This window comes from Lutra lutra, chromosome 12, assembly GCF_902655055.1.
Source record: "Lutra lutra chromosome 12, mLutLut1.2, whole genome shotgun sequence".
Classification (NCBI taxonomy): Eukaryota; Metazoa; Chordata; class Mammalia; order Carnivora; family Mustelidae; genus Lutra; species Lutra lutra.
The window spans coordinates 16,713,441-16,737,143 of NC_062289.1; the positions used below are offsets into that span (position 1 = coordinate 16,713,441).

Consider the following 23,703-nt stretch of genomic DNA (forward strand, 5'->3'; position numbering starts at 1 on the left):
GTAGGAGTACACTACTGATGGTGAACAGAGCCCCCCAGGAAGTGGACCCATGTAAGGGGTAAAGGTGACCCCATTCCACATGGATGATTTAGCTCAGGTCGTGCTTACCTTGTGGGTTCGAGCACTGAAGTGTCTGGTGCTTTATTTCCAAGCAGAGATGCAACATATCAGTGCGGGAGAGAAGCCCAAGGTGATCTTCCAGATCTAAACAGAGGGACCGCGTGTCTCGCCCTTTAGATTTGCCTCAGGTGGGGACTGATGTATGGGCCACGGGAGCCACGGACGCAGAGCAGAACTCCAGCACACAATAAGGCAAATCCTCGCATGGTACTTAAGGGTCCAATCAGATAAAATGACAGATCAAAGGATTATTTTTGCTTGATGAGGCATTCTGGGTTTTGAGTCTTGCTGGACTCCATTTTTTAACGGGATCTTGTCCTCAAGGGGCTGGACTTTGGACATTCCGGGACAGGAGTGTGGCATTCGGCTCCGGTTAATTGAAACGGAGCTCTTGATGAAGCCCTGCTGTGCTTATAATTTCAAATTTAGAAATGGGTAGGGAGAGGAGTAGATAATGTGAGGGGATTTTTTTTTTTTTTGCCTCTGAAATTAGCTTAGTGTATTAATTCAGAAAGCAGTCGTTTGCATCTGATTGTATGCCTTAGTAATCACAACCATCTGCCTCCCTATATTAAGGAGTTGGTCTCTTTAATCCAGCTTACAGCCCGCAAACCACTCTTCTCCATCATCATGCCCTTGAGCAGATGAGGCCGTGCAAAGTCCTTTGCTCTTAAACGCGTTATCGTTGAGGATATTGGGAGATTTTGTCTTTTTTTTTTTTTTTCTGTTCTTCACGTTTTGTCTGAGTTTTGGCTTTATTTTTCTGGGGGCAGAAACCATGGCTTTCTTTATGAAAACTATGATTAGCAACCAGGTCAAGAGCTTCGGATTCGGTGGCGGGTCAGAAGAAAAAAAAGAAGAAGGAGGAACGTCGGATCCCGCGGCAGCCCAAGGGATGACTCGAGAGGAGTACGAGGAGTATCAGAAGCAAATGATCGAGGAGAAGTGAGTACCCGCGGCTCCCCTCCCTCTCAGAGCCGAAAGAAACCAATTCTGGCCATACCTGCTTCCGCTCCCCGACCTCTTTGGCTTTGCTCTCTAAGATGCGCCTTCTTGTGCTGTTTGCCTCTCACCTTAGGAACGAGTGTCCTGCTCCTTGAACCCTCTCCTCACCGCAGCAGGTACCATGTCCCGCCTGGAGGGATGGCGGCCACACAGAATGCAGAATCTGTCTGTCGTTCTGAAAGCCGCTTAGCACTTTTTCTGGTCGAGGTTCATTTCAATTAACCCCAGTTGGATTGTTCAGATGGACAATGGTGAGCCTATCTCCCCGGGTCTTCCCCAAACCCGCCCTTCTAGCACATCGAAAGCTTTCAGATCGAAGAATTCAGATTTTGCACTTGGAAGAGGGCCTCAAAGCACACACCGTGCCATCCTTTTTCCCTTACGTGTGCAAAAACCCTAGAAAGCACAAGAGGATTAGGTCATAAGACTCAGCTTTGCAAAAACTGTGAATAAATTTGTGGGAGGTTTATTGTGGCAATTTTATTTTATTTTATATTTTTTAAATGCCTGGAGAAATAGGCAGGTCACATTTTTTTTTAAAGATTTTCATTTATTTGACACAGAGAGATCACAAGTAGGCAGAGAGGCAGGCAGAGAGAGAGAGGGAAGCAGGCTTCCCACTGAGCAGAGAGCCTGATGTGGGGCTCGATCCCAGGACCCAAGCAGAAGGCATAGACTTTAACCCACTGAGTCACCCAGGCGCCCCTATTATGGCAATTTTAAAGGTACAGAAAAGTAAAAGAGTATAATGAACACCCATACAAACCTATGAATAAAGTCACAGTTAACATTTGGTTATAATTGCTTAAGATGATTAGTTGGATAGATGATTGGATGGATAGATAGATAGATAGATAGAAGCTTTAAAAAAAAGAATTTATTTATTTATTTGACAGGAAGAGAGACAGTGAGAGAAGGAACACAAGCAGGGGGAGTGGGAGAGGGAGAAGCAGGCTCCCTGCTGAGCAGGGAGCCTGATGCAGGGCCAGATCCCAGGACCCCCAGATCATGATCTGAGCTGAAGGCAGACACTTAACATCTGAGCCACCCAGGCACCCTAGATAGAAGGATTTTTAAAGTAAATTGTAAAGTGAAAGTAAAGACCTCATGTTACGTCACCCCTAATACCTCCAAAAAATAAGGACATTCTCCCGACTGTGTAAAATAAAAATAAAATATGGGTAACATTTTCATTGAGCATCATAGAATGTGAATAGAACACACAATTTTTCACTGCTGCAGACCGATCTTTAAGTATAATCTGTACATAATTTTTTAGACTTTAAGGTAGAATAACTTAAGAGTCTTTTAATAACAATGAAGAATTGAAGCCTCAATCTTGAGGTTAAGTGTTCATCATTTTTTTTTAAGTATTAATTAAAAGTATTTCTTTGGGCACCTGGATGACTCAGTCGGTAGAGTGTGTGACTCTTGATCTCGGCGTTTTGAGTTCAAGCCCCACTCTGGGCATGGAGCCTACTTAAAAAAAAAAAAAAAGTATGTCTCATTTAATAAGAGTTTTTCTTTTCCCATTATGGCTCTTTTGCTAATGATCAATTACACTAGAGTGGCCTAAGTCCTATCGCTAAGATGATTATAGGTGAAAGGTTAATGTCCTGGAGGAAACTAAGAAAGTACAAAGGCTTACATTTAATGGAAACTTTGTCTATTGTATTTTTTCTGAAAGAAATCGTAGTTTATAAACTACCTAGAATGTATTATGCTCGGCTGGGCAGTCAATTAAAGTCAGTTAAAAAAGTAAACACCAATGCAAACATGATGTCGGTGCTAGAGCAAAGCTCAGGCAAAAGAAACAACACCCCTTGCATTTGGCTAGTTTCACCTACGGCTTGTAAACAAACAAACAAACAAAAAACAAGCATAATGAAGTAACAGAAGCAGAATGATAGCACCCAGTGTTCTCAGCTCAGTGAGAGAAGAGGAAGAAACCGGCCAGAAATTTCGACTCTCCATCTGATTGTGTAAAACATCACATAAGAGGTCCAAGCAATACGTCTGGTCACAGATACGGCATCTGTTTGATTAACTAATGTCCTAGTTTTCCCTAAGTTTGTATCCAGATAGATCAAAGGCCAGAAGGCCCAAATGGTGTGGTCAATCAGTGAATTGGGTTATTTGCCAGCTACTTGGCTGTGTGTGTGTGTGTGTGTGTGTGTGTGTGTGTGTGTGTGTGTGACCAATTTATGTAGTCACCCAATTTAAGGAATAGTAACAGGGCCGTGGGGCCAGACTCCTTCCCTCTGGCAAGAGGCAAGCCCTCCAGGTTGTTGCTTGGGTTTCCAATAGCTTCACCACCCAGAAGGCAACAAAACAGTCCGTTTAGCCCTCCATTTCTCTCAATAATAGTAAAATGTCCCTTTACCTTACTTATGGTGCAGTAATTGTTAGGGTGCCATTTGTTACTTGAACTTTGATATGCGTCAGAGAACCGAACATAAAAGCAAAAATGATAAAGCATTTAGAAGAAAACAGTATCTCTGCAACTTGAAAGTAAGGCAAAGAGTTTTTTTTTTTTAGATTTTATTTATTAATCTGACAGATCACAAGTAGGCAGAGAGGCAGGCAGAGAGAGAAGAAGGGGAGCAGGCTCCCTGCTGAACAGAGAGCCCAATGTGGGGCTTGACCCCAGGACCCGGGATCATGACCTGAGCCGAAGGCAGAGGCTTTAACCCACTGAGTCACCCAGGTGCCCCAAGGCAAAGAGTTCTTAAACATGACTCTGAAAGCAATAACCATAAAATTTTTAAATAATGTAGACTTTATCAAAGTTGAAAATTCTTGTACATCAAAGGCACCATTAAGAGAATGTTTATAGGCAAGTCCCAGACTGAGAGAAAATCTTTGCAAAACATGCCTGACACACAACCGGAATCTAGAATATATAAAGAATTTCTACAACTCAATAATAAAAGCAAAAATAAATAAACAAATGGGCAAAAAGAGTTGAGCAAATACTTCCTAAAGATACACAAATGGCCAATTAGTACATGAAAAGAACCCATCTGCTCTCATTAGTCATCATGGAAAGGAAAAGTGAAATCCCACTAAGTTACCACTACACACTCCAGAATGGCTAAAATTAAAAAGACACTGTACCAAATGTGGGCCAGAATGTGGAACAACGTAGAACTTCCATTCCATTTCATGAGACGTGAGATGGCACACCCACCTGGGCAAAACTCAGGCATTTTCTTACAAAACTAAACTCACTCGACCAAGTTACCCTGTCACTCTGGTGCCATGCCTAGATTATTTACCTCAGAGAAATGAACATGTAGGTCCACAAAAAGACATAGACAGAAGTGTTCATAGCAACTTCATCGGGAGTGGCCCTGACTGGGAAATAGTCTGAGTCCATCCACGGAATGGAGTAAACAAGCATGACTTCTTCATACAGAAGAAGGCACTCAGTAGGAAAAAGGAACAAACCATGGATGAGTAACACCACCTGGATAAATCTCAGAGGTTCGTCATGCTGAGTAAAAGAAGCCTTATACAAAAGAATGTATAGTATATGGTTCCATTTATAGAAAGTTCTAGAACAGGCACAACCAATCTATGGTGGATAAAGGACAGTGACTAGGAAACAGGTGTTAACTGGGCACGGAAATGAGAGAAATTTCTCCGGTGATGGTAATGTTTTTCATATCTTAATAGGGGTTCGGGTTATACACAGAAACAGAACCAGTAGGAGAAACAGACTTACGCATATGTGTATATGTAATATGTGCACGGGAGATTGAGTGTAAGGATTGGCTCACGTGATGATGGAGGTTGAGAAGTCCCGCCATCTGCTGTCTGCAAGCTGGAGGCCCAGGAAAATTATTGCTGGGTCTTTCTCGGCTGGAAGGCTGATAGTGTAAGTTCTAGCTGAGGGCAGGAGAAGACTGAGATCTTGGCTCTAGCCAACGGGCAAAGGCAGAGAGAATTCCCCCTTCCTCTTGGCCTTTTCTTTTCAGTCAAGCCCTCGACGGATTGGGTGCTGCCCACCCACACAGGGAAGGGAAGTCTGCTTTGTTCAGTCCTTTGATTCGAGTGCTAATCTCATTTGGAAACACCCTCTGAGACACACCCGGAAATCATGTTTAAATCTGGGCACCCCTCAGCCCAGTCAAGTCACCATATAAAATTACCCAGCCCAGTACCTAGAAGCTCTGTGCACTGAATTGTACTCAGGGTTTTACTTCAAAAGAAAACAAAACAAAACAAAACAAAACTGCAAACAAGTATGTCACTTTAGCAAAAGGCATTTGTGTTGAAGTGTTTGGGGGCGCGAGGACGGGTGTCTACCACTTTGAAATGCTTCAGAAGGTCAGATGGTAAATGAATGCATAGAGAGAGAGGTGTGTGACAACACACGGATAGTAAGATGCTGATTGTAGAATCTAGATGGTGAGTATGTGGGTTTCACTGTAAATTTCTTCCAACTTTTCTGCACGTTAAGAAATGTTCGCAGTAAATTATTGGGAAGGGTAGATCTGCTTCTACCCCAGCCCCGGGTCGCTGATGTCTTAGGCAAATCGCTTATTCTGTTTCTCTCTCCAAAGCCGGAAGATGGACCGGCATCGTCTTGTGCCTGTTCCGGGCCTGACCTTTGGTTGCGGGGCGGGGGGGGGGGTGGGGGGGGGTGGGGGGGGTTGGGGGGGGTGGGGGGGGGTTGGGGGGGTGGGAAGTGTGCTCGGGGAGGGCCTGATCTCTTCGGATCAGCGCCCCCTGCAGGCAGCCTTCAGTGTGCTGGGGAAGAGGATTTCAAAACGTGAAGTGAAGAAATAGAAACCAATTAGCCCCCTGAAAATGAAAACGGAATTTATTTTAATGCAAATAATGCTTCATGCAACGATGCTTCACCAAATCCCTCAGCAGAAACCCCACCAGGCCGGACACCTGGGGGTGGCTCAGTCCGTTAAGGGTCTGGCTCTTGATTTCAGCTCAGGTCTTGATCTCAGGGTCGTGAGATCGAGCCGTGTCAGGCTCCGTGCTCAGCACAGCGCTTGCTTGAGAGTCTCTCTCGCTCTCCCTCTGCCCCGCCCCCGCACAGCGGCTCTCACTCTCTCTCAATATGTAAAAAATAAGTATTAAAAAACAAAAAAAGAAACCCCACGAGGACTCACAGGGACCTAACCTAGGAACCAGAATAATGTGGGAAGCCAGCCGGGAGCTCCTTCTCGGCTCTTGCCATCGCTTCTGTCCCCAGTACGGCTGCTTTTTTTCTGCCTGTCAGCCGTCACCTCGCCTTGCCGTGCCACCCAGACCCCGTGGCCCAGGGAACATGGCAGCCCACGGCCTCCTCCACCTGTTCCAGCAAATGTCTGTCTTTCTCGGTCCCCGTCCCAACCTCCCAAGAGGAAAGATTTCACTTACCCAGCTGGGGCCAGTCCAATAGAACCAGAGGGCAGGACCCTGTGTATAAAGGTAGCCCTTCATAATGCACCTTGGTGGGCAGCTGGGAGGGGAGGCAGTCCCCGTGAGCTTCGCAGACATCCCCAAAGATCGTCTGCTCCTGCCTGGGTCAGCGTGGCCAAGGGAGTCAGTTTTAACCCAGACTAATCCTGAGTCCAATTAGATCATCCCCAGAGCTTTATGGGAATCGACCCTACCTTGTTTGGGGATGCCTCCTTCCCAACAGGGAACGGAACACTGTACCCAAGTTGGGGCCCGGAGGGGGTGACAATGAGGGGAAACAGCTTTCTCTACATCCCTAAATACCATGCGCCTCTAAAGACCCCCCAGCCCTGGATGCTATGACCACATTTTCACTTGACTAAGAATCATTCAGGAAGCTTCTTCAAAACAGAGCTTCCGTTCACGCGCCCCCAGGGGTTCTGATGAGTCAGTCCAAGGTCACACCCAGGAAGCTGCATTCTTACCGGGAGCCCAGGGGATTCTGATGTTTGTGGTCGCAAGTTCTATTCAGAGCAACCCTGCAAGGTCAGCGAGATATTAGGAAAAACCACTGTGCCCCGCCCTGGGCTGCATCTTAAGGAGATTCCCAGAACCAAGCTGTCTCTGGGATTCAAGGGTCTGCCTTGAGTTACGACCGGAGAATGACCGGAAAGAGAGGCAGGTGTTTGGGACATAGGAAGGTTTATCCCAGCGTCTGGCTTCTCTGCACAGGGGTGGGACTGTCCTCAGCCCTCTATGTCCTTTGATCTTTTTTTCTATTCTTTTCCTTTTAGGATGGAAAGAGATGCTGCATTTACACAAAAAAAAGCAGAGAGGGCATGCCTCAGAGTTCATCTCAGAGAAAAGTACAGACTCCCGAAGGTGAGACGCTCTTAACACAGTAAACATCCTATTTAACTTCTTAAATAATAGAAAATGGGGAATGTTTGATGATCAGCAAAGAGTCCCACTCATGAATACACACACACCCCCACATGCACACACACATACACACATGCACACACGTACACACAGGTATCTTAATCCTAACTGAGGCATTTGGTGTAGTGAAAAGGCCCTTGAACTAGTTCATAAAAACTAGATTCCAGTCATTTAACCTCTGTGAACTTCCATTTTCTCTCAACAAAATGGAGCTAATACCTCTAAGTGACAGTTTAATGTAAGTTTCTGTCAAGCCGCTAGAACCTCCCTGGGTAACGACACAAGGAGGAAGTCATCAGAGCTGGCCTTCAGTGGCACACCCCAGGCACCGTTCAGAGGGCTTCGGACATGACAGTCCACTGAATCCTTCCCAACGGTCCTCTCGGGTACTGTGTTGTGCCCCCCGCTTGGTGGTAGAGGAAGCAGAAGAAAGTAAGTCCCTCTTGCCAAAGGCCAGGAAGGGCAGAGCCCAAGGTCTTAACTCCCCCCATACTCTGCCTGTATTTCAAAGAAGCAATCCGCTCCTTCAACGTGGGGACGCTGTTGTGGTGATGGCCATCCCCTGGCGTCATCCGTCGGTCCATCTTGGTACTGGCGGACAGATGAGCACCTGTGGGCTCTGGCCGGGCAGCTGGTTTACCAATGGGAAGAGGAGGTGTTGACCTGTGACAGCGGGCTCAGAAGCTCTGCTCCTGTGGGTCCCCTTCTGGACTTCAGAAGCTACCAGCCCTAAACAAAGGGAGACAGCCCCACTGTCCCCTGCAAGGTCAATGCTGAAGTCACCGAAGAGTTCAAGAACCTCAACTTGTGGGAGAGACTCCCTGCTAAGATGCCCCAGGAAGCGGGTTCTGCTCTCAGAAAGGAGAGGAAAACTCACAGAGAAGGTTAAACATTTTCATTGCGACCCAGGAATTTTGAAAAGAAGGGCTTTGCTTTTTGCCTCCCTTATTCTGGTTTAATGCTTTTTCCCATTGGACACTTGGCACACGGTCCCCTCTACTCCCACGGTCTGGTGGATTCTCCGAAGCTGCCTGGGATGGGTCCAGCTGTCTTTAGGAGAACGAGTTTCAATTCCGGGGCTACTTCAGCTGGCTTTTCAATATATCTGAGCCTCAGTTTCCTCATCTGTAAAACGGAGACAGTGACACCTGCGTCACCAAGACACCTGTGTCTTTGTCTGAGGTAACAGAACCTAGTTACCTTTAGCTGATGTAAAGAACCTAGTACAGGGGTGCCTGAGTGGCTCAGTGGGTTAAAGCCTCTCTGCCTTTGGCTCAGGTCATGATCCCAGGGTCCTGGGATCGAGCCCCGCGTTGGGCTTTCTGCTCAGCAGGGAGCCTGCTCCCCTCCACCCCCGCCACCTGCCTCTCTGCCCACTTGTGATCTCTATCAAATAAATAGATAAAATCTTAAAAAGAAAAGAAAAGAACCTAGTATAGTGCCTGACCAATGGGAGAAACTCAATAGATGACCCCTTCTTATTTTTCCCATGATTGTCTCTGTGCCCAGAAATCTTCTTCCTTCATAATAACAGCCAGAGGTCTCGAAGACCTTGGGTAAACACACCGATCTGTGTCAACTGAACTTTTGATTGTTTTCTCCCTAATGAGGGTCCCGCTGTCTTGCTCCTTTCCAGAGCCTCAGCGGTGAACCCCTCAAGGCTCAGCAATGGGGCTTTGATGGTCTTCAGAGAAAAAAGAATCCCCAAATCTTTGAGTCAAGCTATCCTTTGAGACTAGAGCATTTCCAACAGAAGCTATAAGAAGAGGAAAGAATTATCGCCAGGAAATGTGCACATTCAGATCCTCCCTGGAGAGGATCAGGCCAGGGGAGGGACAGGGACTATGTCGGGACAGGGACTATGTCGGCACAGGCTAAGGCTCCCTAAAGCCAGTGGGGGGTGTGGTGGGTGGAGTGTGAAAAAGTCATCAAATTGTCAACAGTGGAGCCCCGTTGTGATGTCCCAGTGCTCATCAGCCCCTTTCCCCTGTCTAAGGCATGTGACACCTCACCTGAGTTTTCCTTGGACCCTGAAAAAGAACTTTGAGTTCATTTAAGAACTGAACGCCACTGCCTCTCTATAGACAGGAGGGCGCTGCAGCCAGAAGGGTTGGGGAGCTTTGCAAACATCCACAGCCACTGACTGATAGAACCGGGCTGGGATGTAAGTTCCTCAACAGTGAAAGCACGTTGACTGCCTCACAAAAGGGTTTGAATGCTGCTCCTTCTGACCCCGAGGTCTTCCGCAATTTCTACTCAGCGTTCAAGGTGTCCCAAAGTCTGAGAGCAGCTTTGAGCTCTTTGCGGCTTCAACCTGCAGGTAGACTTTGGGGACAACCCGCACGGCTGGGGATTTCAGTGACTGAGGATTTCAGTGACATGCGGAATCCCACCCTGGAACCCAGCAGGTGCACGCGGCTTCTCCCGCTCCGAGGTAGTGTGACTCCCAGCCCTGGGAGCCGCTACGACCTGCCAAACACAAGCGAAATAGATGAGAATATCACTTGAAAGCATTCTGCCCTTGACCCCTCAGTGCAGCTGGCTTTCAGGCAGAGGCCTCCCTGGCGTTCTTTTATATTATGGCTGCATTTGGTAAAAATGGATCTATTCTACACAATGCTTCCAGGATTGGCCTGTGGTGGGAACAGCAAAAATACTAACAGTACCATTACCCACTCTTCCTACAGCACGGAGGAACTGGGGAGATTCTAACTCAATTACACAATCCACGAAACGGTTATTAATAGAAAGTGTATCCTAAAAAACCAAGGGGTCCCATTCCACTTGTCCTCCTATCACCAGATGTGGCTCCGGCCCAGCCTCACCGCAGTTCCTTGCCAGTGAAGTCCAGTCCCCGCCTTGGGCACCACGTCGGCCTCCCGAAGGCCCAGGCCTAGAAGGGAGCGCTGGGGGGACAGACACATTTCCCAGGCCAAGAACTGCCCCTACTCCTGTCCTGGCTTCTGAGCGCAGTCGCCAGGCCGGGGAGTAGGGAGGAGGGACGGGGGAGGGGGGCGGCGGTGCGGACCAGGGATAGGATCTGCTCCCTCGCGCCCCCTGCTGTCCCTAGACGCAGCGCGCACCGCAGCCGCAGGGAAGTAATGGGGGCGCCACTGCTCTCAGTGCCGTGGGGGACTGGGGGTTGCAGCAGGGACAGTGATGGTGGGAACAGAAATAAATGTCCAGACTTTTTTTTTTTTGGAAGTCTATTCGTTGGCTACTAGGGACCAGATTGTGCATTGTATTGGAAAGCAGTGTCCGTGCTGGCGAGCGGGAAGGGCCTGGTGGGCCCTCCTAGGAGCAGCTGTCACAGAACAGGAGGTGGCCTGCCCGAGAGGGGCGGGCCGGGTGGGGACCGGCTGGGAGGGGAGCGTCAGAGCAGCAGGACCCTCCCACGCTGTGCCAAGATGGAGAGCTAGGAAAACAACTGGGGTGAGCTGAGCTGTCTCCCCAGCTCGCAGGATGGAGGGGGATTTTGAACCCCCAGTAACTGAGGAGAAGATGAAAGCACTGGAATATTGGGCAGGACCTGAGAGGGGATGACTTTGGGGAAATGGCCACTATGGGGCCAGTCATTCCCTGGGCTTTGAAAGCCATTCTTCGATTCTCCTACGAAGCCAGCTTACCCGGAGGGGCCGAGCTGCTGGCTACACAGACGCGTATGTAATTCTTAGGGGTTTCTCTGATGATGCAGACGGACTCCTCACAGCTGAATCCCTAGAAGGCCTTCTGAAAACCACAATAGGACTTGAGCTTGTAGGTCTTCATCTCCTCCATGCTCCCCTCAGGAGCAAGGAGGCTCTGGAAGGTCAGGCCAGGCCTAGAGGCCTTGCTGTGACTGGAAAAGCCTCAAGGCCATGGCCATATGTCCAGAGAACCAGGGAAGGGAATGAGGGGCTTGGGGCCAGTGCTACACCTGTGGAGCGGTGTGGGGGGTGCTGACAGAGGCCCAGGCCAGCCAGGAACTGCAAAGCCAGAGAGGTGGCCATAGATCCCCAAATTATGACATATATCCTCTTTGTGGGGCTCGGCGTGTTGATTACTTCGCTTATTTGATTACTGCCGTTGAAAATGGCAATCCTGGGTGTGTGTGTGTCTGTGTCTGTGTCTGTGTCTGTGTCTGTGTGCATGTGCGAGCACGTGTGTGTGTTATTCCTTAAATATGTTTATATGCCATAAAAAGAGGAAATCTTGCTATTTGCAACAACATAGATAGACCTTGAGGGTATCTATTAAGTGAAATAAGTCAGACAGAGAAAGACAATAGTGTATGATTTGACTTGTATGTGGAATCTTAAGAAGTCAGACACGAAGAGCCTGGTGGTTGCCAGAGGTGGGTGGGGCGTGGGGGTGGGGAGGATGAAATGGGTGAAAGGGGTCAAAGGGAACAAACTTCCAGATATAAGATAAATAAGTACTAAAAAAAAAAAAAGATAACTGCTGGGGATATAATGTAAGGCATGGCGACTATTACAAAAGGTCATCAAAAGACATCGGTAGGACAAACCGTAGAGTCACTAACAAGCGCAAGAACCTCGGGGTGGGCGGGGCCGTCTGAGGAAAACGCCCACTGCCCCTCCCACTGCCCCTCCCTCTGCCTGTCCAAGCTCTCCTCCTGGGGCAGGTGTGGGTTTCCGGGCTGTCCCAGTACTTTGGCTCCCTGGTCTGAATGGTCTTTCAACTTTTATTAAACTTAATTTTTTATATATAAAAAAAGTACATCAATGCATAATCCTAAAACTCACTGAAATCAAGAGACCTGGCCAAGGTCACAAAACTCACTGCGGCCAATGGGGCCTCCAGCCTCCTGATTCTTCACCTAGAACTTTCTGGGTCCCGCTGTCCCTACACCCCCTCTCAACTGTATCTCCATCCAGGCTGGTAGACTCGAGAGCAAACACAACTGTCTAACAAGAAAACAGTGCTGGGCAGAAAGCAAAGCCCTTCCTGGGCTCCTCATAACCACCGTTCCCTCCCCTCAAGGTCTGCAGACCGCTAAGCCCTCTGTTGTCTTATCAAGTGCCTATTGGGTAAGCAGCCGTATTAATGGTATTAGCAGTCCACGGGGAGTTGGACACATTCACCGTGTCCTCCCGCTAACGAGGGATGACCCCCCGGGTGCCTCATTCACAATTCCCTGGGGTCACCAGCCAGTAGCCACACAACCAGCAGGAGGCGGTTCTGGGCCCTTAGCCTTACGGAGGCCCAACAGAGAGCAGACTTGAGGAAAATGTCTTCCCGGGAGCTGTCAGGTCTAATGAGGATAGCTATGTCACATTTTGGAATTAGAACCGTATTTTCTAAAGAAGTTATTTGGCTGGTGTCCCCCGTGAAAGCATTTCACTGATTGCTGACCAGGGGAAGGAAATTTGGACTCGGGAAAGGAGCAATTTGGGCCCCGCCCCCTAGGGAACAGTAAAAGCCTCCTCTCCCAGTTCATCCTTCACTGTCCGTGACAACACAATTTATTGTACCCGTGTCTTTGGATGACCCCTTTTAATTGCAGTAATCACGTCAGGCGTCCACTAAGGACGGCGATCGAATGCCATCATCCACAGGATCTAGGAAACTGTGCGCATGTCCACGCAGGGTGGCTTTCCTCCCACTTTGGGGTCGCAGGTAGTTGGTCGATTTCTGGCAGCTGAAGGAATCCTGGATGCTCGCATTAGGCTGGGGTCTCGCTCCGCTGATCTGCCCCTGTCCTGTGTCTCCCCTGTTCCCCCTCCGCCGTCTCTCCTTTATAAAGGTCACATCTCGCCCCCACGAAAACAAGCAGATCGCACTTTGCGAGAAGACAGGCCTTTCCAGGTACCTTCCCGAAGTGACCGGCTCCCACCGCCCCATTGACGCCTTCCTCCTTCGGATGCCCGGTAGTCCTGCTAAACACTGTGACCGTCACCGTCAACTCCTCCCGCAGCCCTCTCTCTCTGTCCTCGGTTTCCAGGTCTCATTCACCCTGAATGTCTTCTTCATGGCCTACCCTCCCCCTGTGTGCTGCCCCCAGATTTTGGAACATTGCAGGTGTACTCTTTTCCCCACTGAATCTGCACACTCTCCCCCAGAGAGAAAGGGAGCATGTTGCTGTCGCTCTCAGCTGCCATCCTCATGGGTGACTCTCGGACCTCCACCTGCAGCCCCCCTCTTCTCCCCACGGTTCCTGCTGCGTCTGCCTCCGCTTCGGCACCTCTTAGCTCTTCTCCAGAACAGATTGGCTCATTTTCCCCCAAACCTGCTTCTTCTGTAGGCCCCATTGCCAGGGGTGCCCACCCCCACCCCAGCCCACCCCCCCACACACCCAAGGCCGGTGACCAGAAGTCACCCTTGACTCTCCCCTCCTCCTCCAGCCTCACATCCAATAAATCAGGTGACCCTCACGTCACCTCCTACATAATTCTGATCTCATCCCCCCCATGCAACCCCAAGGGCTCCTGAGGTCTGTCTCCCCACAGCAGCTCAGCAGCAGCTTTTCTACATGGAGTCTTGCTCCTCTCAAAGTGGTAGTGCGAGGTTTCCAAAATGCAAATCTGATCCTGTTTCTCCCGTTTAAAAAAAAAAAAAAAAGACTTATCATAATTTCTGAGAATCAAGTCCCAATCCCTTGGCCTAGAGGCCTTGATGGGGCTCCGATCTTTCCAGTCTCTGCTCTTGCTAACTTCCTGCTTGGACTGAAATGTCCTCCTGCTTTGTCCCCTGCACTCTGCTCTCCGAGGCCCTTCTCTTCCCAGAAGACTTCCGGGCCAGTGCCACTTCTTCTTCTTCTTCTTTTTTTTTAAGATTTTATTTATTTATTTGATGGACAGAGATCACAAGTAGGCAGAGAGGCAGGCAGAGAGAGAGAGGAGGAAGCAGGCTCCCTGCTGAGCAGAGATCCTGATGCGGGACTTGATCCCAGGACCCTGGGACCATGACCTGAACCCAAATCAGAGGCTTAACCCACTGAGTCACCCAGGCGCCCCCCAGTGCCACTTCTTACAGAACCTTCTGTGACCGTCTTCTCCCCACCGCCCCTCATGCTCCCATAATCCCGGGTGCACGTCTCATGTCATCTCACTCACCCCCGTGAATATTCCCGCCTGCTGGACTCTTTAACGAAGGAGCGGAGTTGTTTGTCTTTGTCTTCAGTGACTTGCCCGGGGCCCGACATGTAGCAAGTGTGCATGTGCGTGTGTGTCCATACACACACACACACACACACACACACACACACACAAGAAATGGTTGCTGAATATTGGATGTTACTGGGCAAAAGGCGGGGAAAAAATATACCCAAAGAGCAAAGTACCAAAAACAGCAGAAAGAATTTATCTGCTGTAAGAGTTATATTAAAATAACTTTTCATGAAGAGAACAAGTCTGGATTAGACATCATAACTGTGTACACAAAGTCCAAAGGTGACTTTATATTATAATTAAGATGTCGTATTTCTTCAAATAGAGGAAGTAATATGTTTTAAGTCAAGCCCCAAGTTTCTCTAAAAACAAATTTGCCTTTCTCCCTAGCCAATTCAAAATGTATATGTAAGTCAAGCCAAATTAATAAGAGAAAACAGTTCCACAATGAACCCTAATCCTATTAACGGAATTGTCAATCTAGGTTAGTCATTGAAAAATAATGTTGTGCCCCCTGCCGTGCTATGATTTAGTTACACCTGGTGTTTGTCTGCTGTATTAAGGGCATCGTTCGTGCTGAATCAAGACGAAGGTAGAAGAAAATCTACCAGTGGGGTCGACTTTGAAGGTATCACATTGAAAACTCCCTTAGAACAGAATTTAAAAGTTGCCTCTTTTTTTTCTTTGGCCATTTCTTTGCCTCCTCCTTCAGATTCGGAGCTCTGGGGCTGCCCAGCAGGGTCCCAGACACTGAATCCTCCCACCCTGGGAACAGCTGTTTCTGGTGGCAGAGCTGGAGGCCATCAGGGGCCCCGTCGGGGGCCTTCCCTTCCCCCTCTCCTCCCCATCCTGTCCCCGTTCAGTTTGCTCCTTCTACTCCCCTGTCCCTGAAAGAGCCGTGGACTGAATGTCCTGAGGGGACTTGGGGAAGGGGAGAGAGAGCCCTGGGAACTGGTACAGTGGTCCTTAGCCACGTGGGCAATCTCACTGAATCCTCTCGACCACCCCGACCACCCCGCTGCGCGGTGAGGTAGGTCGGTCATATTTCCCCTTCCCAGATACGAACACTGGCTGGGAGGGGGCGAGGAAGAGCAGCTTCCCAAGGTCACGCCACCTGTAAATGGCAAAGCAGGATGAGACCCCAGGCCAATCTGACCCCACTGGCCATATCTTCCTGCTAGCCCCCACGGCGGGGCTGGCTGCGCACCCTGAACAAGCTGAGTGATACTCATGTAAGTCTTGGAACCTCAGCTTCCTCCTCTGTAAAGAGAGGCTTGGATAGTGACCCCCACGAGCTTCTCGAGCGCCTCTGCAAAGGAAAGAAGTGAGAGATGTACACAATCGGTATCTAGAGACCCCGCTCCTCCCTGGTCCTATCGGTGCGCACGCGCTCAGCCGAAGAAGTCAGACCCACACCCTCTGTCCAATAGCTGATGGGGGGAGGACAGCATGCTGTAGGGGACAATGCAGGCACCAAGCCCCAGACAAGGGTCCTTGTCCTGCTCGACACTAGAATCACCTGGAAAACTTTTAAAAAATCGTATTGCCCAGGCCCCTGCCCCAGAGCCTCGCTCCTGCTCTGGCCTGAAGACCCCTTTACCTTTGGCAAAGCAGGCTGTGCTCATTTTGACTTGCCGCGGAGGGGTTTGCTGACTGGCTGTGTTCTTTTATCTCTCCCCCTCCCCCTTCCACGTCTCCTAGGTTCCTGCAGGACAGGAGCCAGGGGTGGCTGTCACCCTCCCTAGCAGCCAGTGCAGCCCCCCTTGCATAAGCGGGTGTGAAGACCGGTGGTCCTCACAAACACAGAAACAGCTGGTGTTAGATCAGCGCATCCAAGTCGAAGAAATCCGTCCATCTAGCTGTTTGGTATTACGTAGACCAACACCAAATAAACAAACCAAAGCCCAAATAGAATCTGCCTAGAAGCCGCTACACCGGTATTTGCGACGTGCCCAGTTTGGTTGTCTAGGAACTTAACCAGCGGTGAACGCTCAGCTTTTTGACAAAATAGCCATCTGAGATAGGATTGTTTTTCAGCCTGGCTCAAGGTGGGTACAGGATGAAGGCCGGTTTGTCAAAATCTAGGGCTCAGACCGTGGGAATCCTGGGGTCATGCTTACCCCTCAGTGAAAGGTCAGAAATCAGTCACAGGGAATGGCCAGAGCAGGGCGCCGGGCGATTTAAATAATGGGGCCTTGAGCGCTGGCAGGAAGATTATAAATCTGGTTAAAAACCAAGAGATTAAAACTGATTCTGGTCAGCCGGCATAAAAATAATTAGCTCTTAACTGCATTAAACAATATCCCAAATGGATAAGATTTCTAGAAACGAGAAGACCTCCAAGACAGGAATAAAGGAAAGCTTGTCGGGCCTCTAACTGCGTGAGGGCTCGCCTCCCTCCCTCCCTCCCTCCCGATCACCTCCCTTCTTTCTTTCACACCGTGCTCCCCAATCCAGGGCTACGCCTCCCTGCCTCCCTGGAGCTGTGCCGGGTCGTCTGTAACTACACTAGAATCGGGGGGTGTGCGGAGGCATTACTGCCTTCCTTGACGTGTGGACGGTGTCCAGACCTCCCTGGCCTCCCCCGTCTGACTCATCAATGGGCAGCAGAAAGTGTGCATGAGACGTTCGCTGCGTGGACTGCAGACGAGGTCCCTTGGGCAGGGAGGCTGGGGAGGTCAAATGGACAAGGCTGCTTCTATTCTTCGTGGCTTGCTCTGCTCTGGATCTTTCTCCCAAGGGGCCAATGCTCTTCCACCCTCTGTGTCCCTATCTGTGCCTTCTCAATCGCAGGGATCCTTTCAGCAGGGATGGTGACGGCGAGCTGCCCTTTTTTCTCAAAAATGTGAGTAACCACAGTCCTGCTTGTCCAGGGCTTAAAAGCTTACAAGACCGTCTCACATCCCAGCTCCCTCCATCTGCTTGGGAACCCTCTGAGAATCCACGGGCATGGGGAGTGTAAGGTGACTTGCCAAAGGTCATGCAGAGGGCAAGTGACAAAGCTGGGGCTCGAACCCAAGTCTTTGGCCGCATGCCACCCCTGCGGGGGAGCGGTCTGAGTCCGCTGCAGGAGGCTGTTAGAAGCCCAGACCCCTTTTTACAAACAGGACCCTCGCCCTTGGCCTGTTCTGGACCTGGGGCCAGCCCACATTAGGCCCCAGTGCTAAGGAGGCTGGGGCCCAGATTTGGTCCCAAAGGGTTTCATTTTGTCCTCTAATTACTCGCTCACTGGCCCTGTCTGGTTGTCCTGCCCTCAGTCGTAAGGAACCCACAGCCCAGAGAAATGGGTCCCAGGGCTATTGGGTCATCACTGGAAGCAATGGTGCTGCTGATAGAGGTCAGTAACATTGTCCTTCTAGGAGGGGGACTGTAGGACTCGGCCCCTAACCAATGACGACGCTGCACACTGCCTTTAGACGGGACAGTTGGAGCCACCTGCCTTGGGCCCCATGCTTTAGATGTGTGCCTTGGGCCACATTCCTTCACATGGGGGTGCAAAGTCTACAGGGCCATAGGGACAGGCCCGCCCAGAGCCCACATCCCTATTTTATTTTTATTTTTTATTTTTTATTTTTTTCTAAGATTTTATTTATTTGACAGAGAGAGATCACAAGTAGGCAGAGAGGCAGGCAGAGATGGTGGAGGGATGCAGGCTCCCTGCTGAGCAGAGAGCCTGATGCGGGGCTTGATCCCAGGACCTGAGATCATGACCTGGGCCGAAGGCAGAGGTTTAACCCACTGAGCCACCCAGGCGCCCCCCACATCCCTATTTTAGACCACACTCCAGTTTCCCAGAGCTCCAAATTCCCTGCCTCAATGTATTTGTGGAGACTGCTTCAGGCCTCGTCACGGGGCCAGTGCCCTGGAGAGTTCAGTGAGCTGCTGGTCGGTGTCCTGCTAAGCCTCCAGGGGTGGGCAGGGGCTCTGTATACATAAAGTTCCCAGGGAGGGACAGACCCAGCGGTGGGGGGAAAAGGAGGGCTGGTCGTGAGACTGAGCCATCCTCTGGGTCCCACAAACATGCACATGGGATGACAAAGGCTAAGGGAGTCCCGGTAGATGTCTCCCAGAATTGAGGACCTAGTGCCGAAAAGGAAACGAACCGGCCCAGCCTGCCAGAAACTTGACTGTGGAGTGAAAGCAGCAGAGGGCGAGGAGGTGCATTTCTAGGCCAGAGGTGAAGGTACCCAGAGAGCAAGGCCTCTGGTCAGGCTGACTGCCATGTGCAGGAGTCACGGTTGTCTGCCACAAATCCCCAGCCCAGCGCTGAGGGTTATTCTACTCCCGAGCAGCCCCTGGGGGTGACTGCTTCAGGCACTCCAAATAATGCAGGTGTCATCTAATTAATCTTCTACAACTCTAAGGCCAATAGTAGAATCCTAATTTATAGGAAATAAAACTCAGAGAGGTTGGGGCGCCTGGGTGGCTCAGTGGGTTAAAGCCTCTGCTCGGGTCATGATCCCAGAGTCCTGGGATCGAGCCCCACATCAGGCTCTCTGCTCAGCGGGGAGCCTGCTTCCTCCATTCTCTCTCTGCCTGCCTCTCTGCCTACTTGTGATCTCTGTCTGTCAAGTAGATAGATAAAATCTTAAAAAAAAAAAAACAAAAACCTCAGAGAGGTTATGTAAGGTGCCCAAGGTCACACAGCATGTAAGTGGTGGCAGTAACTTTTCCGCTCAGGCAATCTGATTCTCAAGCCAACACTGACCTCCCAGGGCACTGGCCCAGCGGCAGTGGCCAGTAAGTCAGAAGCTGTGACATAGAGCTCTTTACAGCAAAGCGGACCTGCCCATTTAAGGATCGTTAAGGCCTTTGCAGTCCCGGGACACAGGCTCGTGGAATCGTTCAATAAACATTCACCGTCTGTGTCTGCATGCCAGGCACTCTGCTTGGTTCGGAACCTAGCAGAGAAGTAAGTTATGGTCCTGTCTTCAAGGAAAAGGCAGCAGGGCCTCTTAAATGCACCGGAGTCACCAGGAGGGTTCGAGAAGTCGGAGATTGCTGTGCCCACCCTTCCAGCTTCTGAGTCAGCAGTTCCGGGTGAGGACGTGTTTTTGCAACAAGGCCCCAGCAGCCCATGCTGCTGGCCTGGGAGCCCTACTTTGAGACACAGTTTGGTAAAAGTCCCGGTCAAGAGCCCCTCTGTGAGTTGTAAGGCAAAATGGAACCCAACGCTCTTCCTTCCCCTGGCAAGGGGAACGAGGAGAAAATAAACCCGAAACTCCTCCCTGAAGGAGGGACTCTTTCCAAACCTTCCCCAGAGGCAGGAAGCCGCAGGGCCCCCGCAAAGGCGAGACAGGGGAGCACTATCTTCAGGAGCAGCCCAGCTCTCTGAGCACCAGCTGGCTGGCCCCCGACCTTCCAGCTGCCTGTCCCTCCAGGCTACTCCTTCCAGTCTGGACTCCACTGACTCCACAGAGGGGCAGGGAGGCAGTGCCAGAATTCCCAAGAGTGCCTTTTCAAATCATTATTTATTTTATTTCGGGGTGCGTAAGAGAGGGGAGACGTCCTGCATCGACAGGAACTGAGAATTGCCAGGCTGATGTCCCGCCTTTCCTCCCCTCCCTGCAAAATTGCCCAGAGAATGATCAGCAAGAAAGGCAACCTCTAGGCTAAGTAAATAAAAAAGAAATAGAGATGGAAGATTGGCTGGGAGCCCTGAGGATTAACTAACTAATTAATCCCCACAACAGTTTGACGAGGAACTAATTAATCCATTAAGCGCTTTGAGGGGCCGAGGCCTGGCCAAGTGCAGGGAGAGGCTTCTCTCCCTCGGCAGGCTGTGGTGGAGGGTGGCCCTTCCCAGGGGCCTTTGTGGAGGGCCTGTGCGAGGATCGAGGATCGTACATCCCAAAGGGGTATGTCTCCCCCGCATGGGAATCCTGCCTCCCACACAGGCTTGCTGTCACTCCGCCCAGAGAACCAGAGAACCAACCGAAAGAAGGAGCTCTGCGGGGAACCACGGGACCCTAGGGCTGGAGAAGGCCCTGGAGAGCCACTTTACAGATGGAGAATAGAGTGTCCCCCTTACCCTGACTCGCTCTTTGGACCCAGAGGCAACCAATGTCTGTTTATAGCCATTTTTTTTTTTTTTGGAAGATTTTGTTTATTTATTTGACAGAGAAAGACACAGAGAGAGAGAGAGAGAGAGAGAGCAGGGGGGCTGGGAGAGGGAGAAGGAGGCTTCCCACTGAGCAGGGAACCTGATGTGGGACTCCATCCCAGGACCCTGGGATCATGACCTGAGCTGAAGGCAGAGGCTTTAACCCACTGAGCCACCCAGGCACCCCTGTTTATAGCCTTTTCTACTCAGCCCCCCGGGCAAGGGGAATTCATATTTTCCTCTAGGTGTTGACTCTAGCACCCAAGGGGCCCTAAGATCTTTCTAAAATCAGATCAATGAGGGTCTGATTAAGACTAAGCAATCGCTTTATCTTGATGCGAGTTTTCACACGCTTTGGCTGCAGCACGTGGAGGTGGGCAAGCTCCAAAGTCTGCTGAGATCTTCCCGACCCTTTGTTTTTCTGACGCTCTGTAATCTCCTGGGCCCCTGGAGCCCTGTGTGCCTCCTGTTACAACCAGACCTCAGAAATCGTCTGATAGGGCCACCTGGGGATATAAACTATCCCTACCTTTCCCAGAGAAACCTTTTCATTCAGAAAGGGAGTGAGGAGGGAGAAGCAGAGGGAGAGGGACGAGAGAGCTTAAACTGGGTGTGCAGCCTGATGTGGGGCTCAATCTCACAACCCTGAGATCATCGGGTCATGACCTGTGCCAAAAATTGAGAGTCAGATACTTAATCAGTGAGCTGCCCAGGTGCCCCTCCCAGAGAAACTTCTGTAGATTCTCCTCTCTCCTTAAGAAACAAAGGCTTGAAGCCAAAGGGATAAAGGAATGTCTAAGACCACGCAGCTCGCACTATGAAATTCTGGAGCAGTCACTGGTGGGATCCCAGCCTGAACTCTGTGAGGGACAGACGGTGGCCGGGGCAGGCGCGGGGAAGGATGCTGGGAACAGCCACGCCCCGGCGAGTCCCTTAATAAACAGGCACCATGTGCCAGATTCGCTTGCAGGTGCGGAGCCTGTGGGGTTGAACTGGACCGGATTCTGTGCCCCGAAAGGGGCCCCCTGTCTAAACGGAGGGAGGGAAGGGGCAAAGGTCAAGCAGAAGTTGCCACGGTGACTGAGTGTGGTCTGGCCTGGCCTCTGTGAGACCAGACCCCACCCTCCAGGACGGGACCCGCCCACAGGAACCACTGAGTCACAGCCTGGGGCTGATAGACTGCAAAGCTTGCACAGCTGCCCTGAGGCGGAGTGTACAGGGTGTTGTTCTCAAGCTTTGCTGGCGGGCTGGAGGGGACGGATTCTTATAACCCATGTCGCTGAGCACCGCTCAGGAGTTTCTGATTCCGCTGGTCTGGGGCGGGACCCGAGGATCCGTCTTTCTACCGTGTTCCACGGTGTCTAATGCTGCTGGGCCCAGGGACCACACTTTGAGAACCACTGTTGTAGAAAGTTCTGGTCGGCCCGAGGTGCAGTGGAAGAGGGCATGTGAACCACGACCCGCAGTCCCCGCCACCAGCCGGAGAGAGACGCCGTCCCCGTCGTTCAGCCCCCACCGGTGCTCTGGCGGCTACTCTGACTCTGTGGGTGGCTTGGTTGTGGGACAGTGGCTCATCTCCTCCGTGTTTGTGTTTGACACAGAGTGAAATGGATGAGAACCAGATCCAGATGGCCGGAGACGATGTGGACCTGCCCGAAGAGCTCCGGAAAATGGTGGATGAAGATCAAATCGAGGAGGAAGACAAGGATTCTATTCTTGGGCATTTACAGAACCTCCAGAACATGGACTTGGACACCATCAAAGAAAAGGCCCAGGCCACCTTCACGGAAATGAAGCAGACGGCAGGGCAGAAGTGTTCTGTGATGTGAGAGGAGGGCGCGGAGTCAAGGGCAAGGTGACCGCTCTCCTGAGGAACACTGCCAGCAATGAATACTTAAACACAGCAGACACAGAAAAACCGTGGTTAGAAAGCACTCCACAAACTGGTAGACAACACCTTGATGATCTAAATGTTCCTGGTAGAGCACTTAGCCAGCACCTTGCAGTAGGAAACAGACTCTCCTTTTAGTTATAAATGTGGCTCCGGGGGCGCCTGGGTGGATCAGTGGGTTAAAGCCTCTGCCTTCGGCTCAGGTCATGATCCCAGGGTCCTGGAATCGAGCCCCGCATCGGGCTCTCTGCTCAGAAGGGAGCCTGCTTCCCTCCTCTCTCTGCCTGCCTGTCTGCCTACTTGTGATCTCTGTCTGTCAAATAAATAAATAAAATCCTAAAAAAAAAAAAAAATGTGGCTCCGTGTGAAATTTCATCTGTGAGTGATGTAGAACACGTATCTGCTTGGAGATCTTCAGGACAGCTTGGAAGAACCGAAAGCAAATGGCATTTCCTCTCTGGCTTCCTTTCTTAGAGGGCAGGGTCTCACCCTCTCCAACCATTAGCATGACTCCAAGTCCCTTGGAAAAAGATGTAGGAGGTCAGGGAGCCCACCGGGAACCCAGGCAGGTTCAATGGCAAGCAAAGATCACTCTCACCCTCCGAGGCACCTCGACAGGGCTGATCCTCCCCCATCAAGGGTGGCACTTGGACAGGTTCAAGGCCAAGGGGCGGTGGCGGGGATATGATGAGAGATGAAGGTGAGAAATGAGGGCAGGGAATGGACCTCACCAGCCATTTGCATCATTCTAGAGGCCACGTGAAGAATGGATTGTGTGTGTGTGTGGGGGGGGTGACAGGAGAGGCAGGGGGCAAGTAGGAAGGCTGTGGCTCTTCCCACGTTCAGCAGCGTCATCACCTGACGTCTGTCTGTTGGTGATTGCAATGACAACAAAGCAGGGGGACAAATAAAGAGCATTGAGAAGTTGAATCAGTATCGCTCTGTGTGTGTGTGTCTCTCTCTCTCTCCTCGTTCTCTCTCACCTTCTCCCCAGCTTGCCTCCCCTACCTCTCCTTGGTTTTCCTCTCCCGTCCCTCCTCATCCCTCGGCTGCAGACTAGATTCCAATAAATCTTTCTGTCCTTCTGCCCTGATCTTCCGAGGGTGCCGCATTTCCTTCTCTTAACACGT

At 50.6% G+C, this 23,703-nt stretch overlaps 1 protein-coding gene across 1 annotated transcript; it reads left to right on the top strand.

Moving 5' to 3' along the window:
• Positions 1-898: 898 nt before the first annotated feature.
• On the top strand, positions 899-22,836 carry CPLX4 (complexin 4). The gene is made up of 3 exons (XM_047697213.1): positions 899-1,065; positions 7,323-7,410; positions 22,284-22,836. Exons 1-3 carry the CDS (start codon positions 899-901, stop codon positions 22,509-22,511), a joined length of 483 nt encoding a protein of 160 aa, XP_047553169.1. The 3' UTR covers positions 22,512-22,836.
• The last annotated feature ends 867 nt before the right edge of the window (positions 22,837-23,703 follow it).